We start from the raw sequence: 11,271 nt of genomic DNA on the forward strand, positions 1-11,271 counted from the left end.
GGACTGTAAATTTTAAATCCGACGCCAACTGCACTAACTTATCGTGAGTTATAAGTTTCTTCGATTAAAACGGACTAAGATAAACATATATAATATGAAGTTATGGGAGAATAAAATAAGGCATATGGATTGCAACGCAGTATGATAACGAGAAGGCTTACAGAAAAAAATATCTCGATATTGATCATTTGATGGAATCAATTGATTGAGAAGAAAATCTCAATACAATAAAACGCAACAATTCAATATTTTATTTGAAAACCACGGTTCTTCTTTGACGAACAAGAGGCCAATCCAGAGCAGTGTTCATACTGACTTGTATATGTAGAAAAATAGACAATTAGTTCAATCATGGAGATCGTAAATATTTCTCTATCTTTATATTTTTGTGCCATTTCATTTGTTTTTGGTGGAGATCGTAACGCATCCTTTGTAAAAACGAAAATAGTCAACACAAACTGTGATGCGTCTACCCAACTACGGAGTGAATCCATAAATACCAGATTTGAATGTAGTGTTTTATGTACTGGTGAAGCGGAATGTCGAAGATATTTATATTGTACCGATTCTAAACAATGCATTCTGTACAAAGATGGTACTAATTGTATGGTACCAGGTCAGTCAATAGGATGTTCATGTTTTAAGAAGGTATGTTAATTATTGCCAATCAATCACTTTTAACTTATATTTATCTGGGGCTATTTTCTCTTAATATTATATAACGTTAGAAGATTAAAAACTGTTTTTACGGGACATTTCCCTTTGCTACTTGAAGCAATGGTTTTCATAACCGATAACTTATAAAAATGTCATGTCATACAAGAAATATGCATATGTCGCAAAAGTACGAATATACGATACAATACTGCCTTCGCAGGAGCGCATTTCTGAAAACCGCCCCTTTTCGCTTACGGGCGATTTGTCTATTGACAACAAATACAGAGAGGCAATAACATCCTCATGCTTATAGAAAAATATGTTGGCCCTTTTATTTTGCGACGAAACACTTCGATTAGCTGGCTTCCTTCATATATGACAGTTACTTTAAGGACATTTGGCTAGTAAACTCAAATAAAAAAAAAACATTTGTTACAGAATTAAGACCTGAACATTTTTTCAGTTCGATGTATAAACAGAAAAACCCTGTGTACACAGAAGATGCGGAGCTTATATTTACATTCTGTTTACACAGATATAAACCAATCTCTGTTAATTATACTGCTCTATTTTATAGAGAATAGGTTATATTGATGGAAATTGCGTGTGTCCAAGGGGACGATATGGAAGTAACTGTGAAAAAATAATAACAGGTAATAAACATTATGCTATCTGATCACATTTCACGAATATTAGCTCTTCCAGTGGGTTTTAACCTTGGTTAGTCTATAGATAAGTTCTGCACTCTGTCCATCACTCTGACTGTTGGCCGTCATTAATATTTTATGTCATTTAGGTCATTCTTTTTAGTCTCGTATGGTCCATCAGTGTCATTGGACTGTATGTACGTATTATTTAATGTGGGTTTCAAATAGCACACATAACAGCATTAGCATGATTACCACTATTCTGTTATTACAAATAATTTTAAAAAATCGATCAGAAAATTTTATGATCTGATGTAGATATTTGCCAATTCCCAATATAATATATTATTTGTATTATGTATGTTGTTGTTTTAGGTTCTGTTTTGATATTTCTATATCGTACCACAATTAATGTATTGAGCACTATTGAAACTGTGAAAATATTTTAATATTTTATTATTTGTGTATGTATTTGATATTTCATTAGCGGTGTTCCCTTTATGTTGTTTTAACTAATGAGGAAACTCACACTTTGGCAAACTGAAAATCGTTAAATTATAAAGTTAATGCACCTGACAGATATAAAATAAACTTCTTTTGTCAGTATTGCGTGTATATACGTAAAACTCATATCCGCAAATTTCAAAAATTGATGTTTTACAATTAATAGACTATTTTAGAACTGCGTGACATATAACCTATTTCCGATGTAATAATCAAACTACGGCAAAGTACGGCTTGAATAACTTTTACCTCGAAATGTCTCCGTATACGATAGAGGGAGAAAGTCGTAAACCTATCAGAGAGCAGTAGACTTAAAATGATAATGCTTAATGTTTTATACTTATCCCGATAGATCTCTATACTCAAATCAAAACTGAAGTTTATTATTGATGTAATATTGAAAACTTACGGTTGATTGTTAAAATGTTCCTTTTAAGTATCAAGTTTAAATTGCAAAGTAAATCGGAAACATTCAAGTGTCGATTGACAAAATTAAAATAAAAAATTTAATGATTGAAGGAGGGACAATTGTTCGGTTACTAACGTACACAAAGATACTTCTTAACAGCATGAATTCTGGAATTTTTCATTAAATGAAAGTTTTAGCTACTAAACTTCGATCAGAGTGAATTCAGAATTGATTTTTCTTTGTCATTTCACTAATATTTTAAATATAAATTTTACCACTTACTTGTCTTTGAGTTCATTGAAATGTTTACTATTGAAATGGACGTAGTACTTCCCTCCTGGATATTTGGAAATGACCCTATATATTGGAGTGGAGTGAAAAGTTTCCTCTCTAAAAATCATATTACCAATAAACACCTTTTTCACTGGATTGATATGACATGTTAAGCGAAGCGTAAGATTTGTGTTTCTGAATGATTTTCGTCAACTTCGAGACAAACATTCTCGTGGGTAGGCTACAAGGAAAATCTCATTGATAATCTATTTGATAACTGTTTGGGAAATCTTATCGACTTATTTCAAATATTCATTTCAGATTGCACTCACGGTAAAAGTCTCGGCATGTCCTCTGCCCCATTAACAGACATTCTAGCAGACATTCAACCTGTTTTGTCACCAGAGCCATTTGAAGTTTTATGTACATTTGGTTATGGTGGATGGACCATAGTATTTTACCGCAATCAGAATTGTGAAACAGGTGATTTTTATAAAACTTTAACAGAATATGAAGATGGTTTCGGTGCTAACCCAGTAATGAATGGATGGTTAGGATTAACAAAGTGGCTATATATTTTAAATGGAGCATCGAAAAAAATGGGAACTTTGATTTACACATCAGATACTGCATTCTGCGTTAATCATTATACACAATTTAGGTTGGGTTCTAAGTCCGAGGGTTACACCTTCAACTGTGCATCCGTCACTACTAGATCGTGTGGTGACTCTCTTACAGGGGCTATAAACCTAAATGGAATGAAGTTTTCTGCTCTCGGATCAGATTATTCATGGTTGTCTGAATGTGTCAATAGATTTCGTTGTGGATGGTGGTACTCCGATACAAATTCTAACTGTACCAGAAGTTTACTAACTGGAACTGTAGATGGATCTGGAACGGACGTATTTTGGACAGACGACTTGGCATCATCGAATATTCCAAAGTTTCAAATAAAATTACAATAAATACATCCCAATCTGGCTTAAAGCAGTGATGACGTCAAGTCAGTTAAACTTTCTTTCCGAAGAGCAGATAATATTTCAATGAGATATTGCTCAAAAAATCTGACATGATAAAGGTTTAACGTGCGTCTTTCATAACTTTGTTACCATAACAGCAGTAGGCCTCCTTATTGAAATAAGCCAATAAACTTGTTGCCAAACCTATTCATAGAACAGTTAAGAATATTTTAATAAGCAACAATTATCTATAATATTCTGAATCTGAAATGGAAATTAGGAACATGAATACATATTGGAAAACCATAGAGATTTGTATTCCAAACGTTATTTTTTCTTCTCATAGCTTTTCGCCAATGATTAACATTAACCTGTCTTGACTGGAACGGTTATCAACACCATAGTTGCATACGGCTTACTGGAGAAAAAAAGACATTATCAAGCTTGCATAAAGCTTGGGTCCATGATCATTAAGCTTGAACGATAACAATTACAATTGAAAGAGGGGCACCTAACAAAATAAAACAGACATGATATAAGTAATAATGACTGCGATAAAGAGACAGGAGTATCATCGCAATTCCATAAGAAACACAACGACGCGAAGTTAATCCATTGCTAGTGGTTATTTCCCTTTATCTGCGTATTCGTATCATATCATGTAGTGTCTTTTGTCCCATGTGTTGACGATGCTATATTTCCCTATTATATAATCAAACTAATATTAAGAAATAATAAAACCAAACTTAGTAATTATGAAAATTTAGTCCCCAGAATACGCCACTATATTTTCAAACAAGGAGAAATGGAATTTGAATGGACGTCACGACTTCATGAGATGATCATCAGTAAATCCTCTATTTCTGTTGTTTAGCTTTGTCGTATTCCAGTTGTTTAAGTTCTGTTGAGTTGATCAAATGGGCAACAGTCAAAGAACTAATTCCTTTTGCACCCCTAATTTAGTAAATATTATAATAACTAAATTTTTCAGCCACGTCGTCATACGATTCCTTTAAAAGGCACAATAATATACAGCTTTCCACTATACACATTCCCGTTGAAATCCAATGTATCATAAACGACCAATCATAATTACTGGCGACTCCTTGAGGGTATAGGTTTTGAGGATCGACATCCAGATCTCTTAATGCAATAAAACAGATTCCACTTACACTTCCACAAATAGCTAAAACAGTAAAAATATACTAAACTAGTAAAAGATAACAGAATTAAATGCTTGTAATTATAAAAAAAGAACAGCATTTATTTTGTATCAACTATAGCTGAGCAAAGAAATTTAAGTACTTTAAATGCTACAACTCAAGCAATCCTCTACATTATCAGGTAGAATAATTAGTAATGGGTTTTAAACTGTACAAACCAGCCATAAAATTTGTATCTATTACTACTTTAACGGTCTTGATATAATTACAGAATATAAAGTTTGCTAATAAGTTGACTATTAGTCAAGTTATTGACCACCTTGTTTTTGTATTTGACGACGTTTGCTACAGTCTGTGCACACCAAGAAGATCATACCCTCTTTTGACTTAGCAGGGTATTGCCGTCCTCGTTAGTCTCGAGTAAGACACCATTTCATTCCCATTTTATAGATTTGAGTTTATGACGCATCGGGTGAATATAAGAAAATAACTTACTTGCTAGAAGAAGCATCAATGCCGCACCAAGATATATCTTGGATCTTTTAATATTGTGACAATCAGCTGGCCAGACTCCACATATCAGAGTTAAAATAGTAAATAATTGAATTCCACCACACAAGATGGCAAAAGCTACGAAACATCTGGTTAAATCTAAATTGAAGAAGTTATTGTGTATATTGCTGTATTGATACTATATAATTTGAAGTTGTGTTTCAGAATGATGTATTTATATTTGTGATGATCTAATCACAATGATTTTGGGACTTAATGATATCAATCTCATTTCTTGTACAAACAAACAAGATAATTTATTAATGGTTTAAAAGATCAGAAAGTTTCAGTATTCCCATCCCATATAATATTAACCAATCGTGGACCATGTTTCCGATGTTTGAAATGAGATTTTAACTAATTGTACGGCTGAAATTGTTGAAAGCAATAAGCAGGTTATTACAGTGTAATGCCGTGTAATTGATAAAAACTTGGTCTTCATTTGTAGCGAACTAACGAAGCAGAAATACTTTATATTAAGTTTAATCAAGGAAAGATAACTCGTCTAGTGTTCCATGAAATTGAAGCCAGTAGTAAAAACAACATACAAACTTTTTTCTGATTTTGAAGAAAAAAAAATCGAACATTTTAATTGAAAGAAGCCAGAAAGGCGTACTTTATTATAAAAAATAAAATAAATCAAATGATTAATTCGGTCTATCGCAAAAATCGTCATTCACATAAGAAGATAGCTTGCAAGGTAATATACCACCACTGGCAGTTTTGATTTTGAATAAAATATTTGATAATACAGTATAAATTACCAGTATGAAGAATTCAACCTTCAGACATACCATACATTTCTTTTGAACTTTTTCAAAAAGTGTCATCAAATTCGTCAAGAATTGAGCCTTCTGGAGTATTTACAGTCTAAAACTTGAACGCATTTTTTCAAAACAAGGGCAATAACTCATACTGAATATTTTCGATTTTTCTGATTTTAAATTTTCGATAGGGATCATCGTTGGGTGAGAACAAACATTCACGCCAGGTTTCGGCCAGATCTGTCATGAATTGAACCTTCTAGAGTGTTTACAAGCTAAAATTGAACGCCTTTTCAAGAACAAGGGCAATAAATCATACTTTCTGATATTTCTGATTTTAATTACTGTTCATCATTGGGTGATAACAAACACTCACACCAAGTTTCATCAAAATCTGTCAAGAATTGCACCTTCTAGAGTGTTTACGAGCGATTCAAGAACAAGGGCTATAACTCATACTAAATATTTTCCGATTTTTCTGATTTTCAATAGGGTTCATCCTTGGGTGATAACAAACAACAATACCAGTTTTCATCGAAATCAGTCAAGAATTGTGCCTTGTAGAGTGTTTACGAGCAATTGTGGACGGACCGACGGACGGACGGACGGACGGACATGGATAGGTGACAGCAATATACGCCCACCATTTCAAGTGGGCGTATAAAAAAGCTAATTATGAATAGTTTTCAGTGACGTCAAAAATCCAAAATGATATCTAAATTATGAAAGTTCCGAGTTTTTCATATCAGAGGATATTAATTTTTGTTTTAAAATTAATCATTCATTAAAACATATAGATAAGATCAGAGCTATACACAGGCTACATAAACCACTGAACATGGTGAACCGTGAAGTGAACATCAATGGTGTACAAATTCAATAATCGTTTAATGACTTACTTAAAAGCTCACTGTGATCATAAAAAGTTTATAAAGTGGTTGTAATAAGAACATTTTTAGTTTTTTTAATTTACATCAAAAATTTCATAATACGCAAAACAGAATTATCATTTGAATATTATCAACCGAGGGAGAATTGGGGTATTTTAGTGTCATTTGGTAAGTGACATTTTTATGCTTAAATAACAAGTGGATGCCAAGCAAGATACGCCCACTTCACTGATAAATTTTCAGTATATCAAAGGTGGCGCCAATATGTATCAAATCGTACCAAAAATTTAATTTTTACAAGATATTGTTGATTTAATCAAACACAAAATTTGATAAAATTCTGACATAAAATGCCAACAAATTTTTTATGTCAAGGGCAATAACTCAAATTTCATTCATTAAAAAATATTCAAATTCAAACTTGACCAAGATCTCATTGTAATAGATGTTCACACCAGATTTCATTAGAATCAGATGGAAACTAGTCTCTATAGTGTTCAAAAACAAATTTTGACGCGTTTTTACTAAGTTAGGAGCAATAACTCAAAATGATCACACAAAAGTTCATCTAAATCGGATGAAAACTGTAGTCTCTGTTGTGTTCACAAACAAATTTTGACACATTTTTTCTAAGTCAAGGCAATAACTCAAAAACTGTTTATCGAAAAATCATCAAAATGCCAAATTTCATTAAAATCAGATAAAACTATAGTCTCTATTGTGTTCAAACACAATTGTTGATGTGTTTTCCTTAGTCAAGGGGAATGACTCGAAAAATCTTTAAATTCAAACATGACCAAGAGCTCATCTCATCATGTTAAATGATCACACCAAATTTCATTAAAATCAGATAAAAACTGTATTGTGTTCGCAAGTTAATTGTGGACGGGCGGACCGACGGGCGGACAGGGGCGATGACAATGTACGACCACATTAGAATATGGGCGTATTAAAGGGACTTTTTGGTTTTCCTTGTAAGTCGCTATTGTACTGTCAAAACGTCAAAGACATACTATCCGGAAGTTGATACAGGATCATACTATCATGGACTTAAACGAATTGTACCGTTATTTGCATGACCAAACATTTGTAACAAAATGATTGAAGGATTCTGGGTAAGATATACTATATTTTTCTTTATGGAAATTTGGATTTCGATACTGTTTCTTGAAACATCTTTCTTGAAACATCTTTCTTGAAAGATACTTTTCAAACATATGGCATACTGCTACCCACCAACACAACAGTTGCCCGACAACCACAACACTGCAGGTTATGATAGAATTGCAAATTCACTACACAACCAAACGAGTGTAAATGCTATTGAATATAAAACTTACGTAAATAAAGTTGATCATCATAAGGTAATGTGTCTTCATGACTTTGGATCATATCCTCATATATAAATATACAATTCCCATTACTACCAACCCGCTCCTTTACAACAGGGGTATCTGAAGCAAGGTGCAATTATGTTTACAAAAAATACACAGGATAACATATATCTGAAACCTATAAGCTTTTGGTGGACTTAATTTAGTATTATGCACGTACTACCTACACTTTTTTAATGTTCCATGCGTTCTAGACCATCTTGGTTGGGAATCATCCGATGCAACTCTGTATACGTCTTGGAATTAACATAAAATTTTAAAATTTTAAACTTGGCCAACTAAGAGCATGTATTCATCGGTAGATATACCTGGTGTCATAAATAACATAACAGGATCCTTATACACTCTGATAAATTAAAAAAACTTAGTGATTATCCATAAATATGCAATTAACTATTTAAAAACGCTTAATATTAAGATAAGAGTTTTTCAATAATTTTCCAGATTTTCCAGGGATTCTGTTGTAACTTTATTACTGATGAATATATACTCATTGACCATTTTTGAGAACTTAAATTGTATCTTCATTCTAAGACATAGTATCACTTTCTGATACCTAAAGTTGTTTATTTGGAATATAATTACGCTGAATCTATTGGAAATTACTTTAAAATGTTTTGTGTTATATTAAGATATAAAATATCACAGCCACAATGTATATCTGAATTTTGTGACAATATAACACAGTGTACAGATGATTATAATCTAATATCTCTGATGGATAATACAGGTAAAAGTTATTAGGACACTGCAAGAGAACGTAAAACTCCATTTTCCTACATTAAGCAAAAAGAAATTCTAATGAAACAATTATTTGCCATAGAAGACGAAACAGCGTCCAGAGTATATTTTGTATGAAATGGTCGATGAATGCGATTGATATAGAAGTGATACACGAACAAAATCAATGTAAGAAGTAGTTCTCCCGAGACAACCTACTTTCGATTTCTCATTTATAACGATTTGATAATCTACAAGTCGACAAAATAACATTAACTTTATATAGCTTGTGTATATAGACAATAATATACATGTGTAGTCGGTTTACACTTATTTTATTGCAATGTACAAATCTGAATTACCGGTTAAAGCACAAGTTTATTTAATTAAAATACAGAATTATAGCTTTATAGATCTCCCTTTCCTGCGAGATTTTCCTTCTTTGAACGTCATATTTAACGATTGTATTTTTATTATAAAATTAACATATTACAAAAACATTCTATATATTGAAGGTCGACAAATTTCTAATGTATACGTCAATTATTGAGGATGTTTAACTGAGCAGAAAGTATGGTAATTGAAGAGTAACGGGATGCCTGTCCCCGGGGGACCTCCTCTCGTACCTCGCTTCACCCTGGTAAACAAATTAGATTTTGACAATAATTCCTAATGACTTAAGGTATTGATTTGTGGTGAGTAAAAACCGGGGTATTTAATGGTACAGAGCTACTCTTCGATTTTTACATCAGATACTATATGGTATGACAGCGAACAAATATCAACAATCTGATCCTCCATTAACATTGACTACTGGATACAAACGGTATTAGTATCCACAATATACATTTCACATTTATTACTTTTCATTGCTGGATGAGAAAAAGGTACGGGTCTACAGAGATTTACTAGTCCCCAGTTGTGTCTTTTGCATAATTATTGATATTGGCTATTAAAGAGGCAGTATGCATAATTTTTATCATTAATTATACATGGAAAGATTTACTAAATATATCATTCATAAATGATTAACTTGAATTTGTTTTACAAATGGATGAGCGTACAAATTGTTAATTAAGCAGTTTGATTTAGTTTAAATACTTTCGTAAACTTTTCAACTTTTTAGCATTCTAAAATCCAAAGCAAGATACTTTTTAAGTTAAAATTTTCATAAAAGTTAAAGTTACATTTCTAAGATATTGATGTATGTTTTCGGCCTCTGAAAAAAATGATATACTGCCACTTTAAAATAGTATGTAAATCCTTAAACACAGTTTAACCATCATCAATAATTTAAATGCTACAAAAGCTTTTATAGCGTATTCAAAACGAAATACCCAATTCGATACTGGTGTAGGGCCTGATATACAAAACCTAATATAAATCAAGCTTGTTTTGTCTTCCTTAATACGTGGACCATAACATTTTCACATCTTACTCACCTGAGGGTAGAGATTCATAACATTTTTTCCAAATACCATAATGATACGTCCATTTACTTTGAAATGTTGAATTTCCCAACGAATCCGCCTGTACATTGTACCAATGGTCTGTTAAAATGGCCACCAGATTCAGAGTGAGTGATGCAAGTATCATGAACAATACAACCCCTAAACACACAAATTTGTTTCCCATTTTAATTTCTAGTCTACAATATGTTTGTCCATTCAAATCAATCAAATTTCCGTTAATATTCTGTAATAAACCTCACAACCTTCGATTATTAACGAAATTGTCATCGCTTCAAATACATAGAGTAGATAATAAAAGCACGCCCTGTTACACTCCTTGGTAAGAATAATTTGTTAAAGAACCACAACACAAACAGTTAACACTATAAAATAGGAAACCGACAGAGCGAATCCTGACCTTGTTATAAAGATTTCTTTTCAAATATCTTAAATTCAAATTGATAGCGATATTTTGACTAATACAACACACCTATTGTGAATTAACCTAGTTGTTGTTCTATATTTTATACACAGTCACGTAAAAGCCTTCTGGAAGTAATTTCGGTTGTATAAGTATAATTCTCAATATAATTCTGAAAATAAAAAATAATTTTCAATTCATTAAGAAATCAACGTTCTATTTTTACCAAACGTGTGTTTGAGATCCAAGAAACCCTTTCAGTCACATATCTGCAATGACAAACTTTATAGTCCCCTTTGGTCGCTAACATATCTTTTGAATAAAGGCTATATAATCGTTTCCGTTTTTAATCTGAATAAAATGGAATCTTTATGGAAGTATGTGGCCATCATGATGATATATTGCACAAATCTACATATAGACACGAATTTCATATAGAAAGTTACGTAACAGGAGATATTTAACTT

General features: G+C 32.2%; 2 protein-coding genes across 2 annotated transcripts; one reads left to right on the plus strand and one right to left on the minus strand.

The window, feature by feature from the left end:
* Nucleotides 1-351: 351 nt before the first annotated feature.
* On the plus strand, nucleotides 352-3,455 carry LOTGIDRAFT_166579 (hypothetical protein; the record flags this gene model as incomplete). The annotated part of the gene is made up of 3 exons (XM_009063650.1): nucleotides 352-648; nucleotides 1,235-1,310; nucleotides 2,812-3,455. 3 exons carry the CDS (start codon nucleotides 352-354, stop codon nucleotides 3,453-3,455), a joined length of 1,017 nt encoding a protein of 338 aa, XP_009061898.1.
* Nucleotides 3,456-3,662: 207 nt separating this feature from the next.
* Nucleotides 3,663-10,978, minus strand: LOTGIDRAFT_235099 (hypothetical protein). Its single transcript, XM_009063651.1, has 4 exons — nucleotides 10,375-10,978; nucleotides 8,159-8,272; nucleotides 5,108-5,263; nucleotides 3,663-4,635 (listed from the first exon to the last, which is right to left on the minus strand). The coding sequence occupies exons 1-4, from the start codon at nucleotides 10,565-10,567 to the stop codon at nucleotides 4,409-4,411; spliced, it is 690 nt and encodes a 229-aa protein (XP_009061899.1). The 5' UTR covers nucleotides 10,568-10,978; the 3' UTR covers nucleotides 3,663-4,408.
* Between the last annotated feature and the right edge of the window lie 293 nt (nucleotides 10,979-11,271).

The sequence above is a fragment of the Lottia gigantea genome, assembly GCF_000327385.1.
Source record: "Lottia gigantea unplaced genomic scaffold LOTGIsca_59, whole genome shotgun sequence".
In the NCBI taxonomy this organism is placed as follows: domain Eukaryota; kingdom Metazoa; phylum Mollusca; class Gastropoda; family Lottiidae; genus Lottia; species Lottia gigantea.

Excerpts from the sequence above, each read along its gene's own strand:
- LOTGIDRAFT_235099 (XM_009063651.1), bottom strand. The coding sequence starts at position 10,567 with ATGGGAAACAAATTTGTGTGTTTAGGGGTTGTATTGTTCATGATACTT. Across the intron at positions 8,273-10,374 it reads TTATGAATCTCTACCCTCAG|ATACCCCTGTTGTAAAGGAG; the intron begins GTGAGTAAGATG and ends ACCTTGCTTCAG. Across the intron at positions 4,636-5,107 it reads ATTGATGCTTCTTCTAGCAA|CTATTTGTGGAAGTGTAAGT; the intron begins GTAAGTTATTTT and ends TTACTGTTTTAG.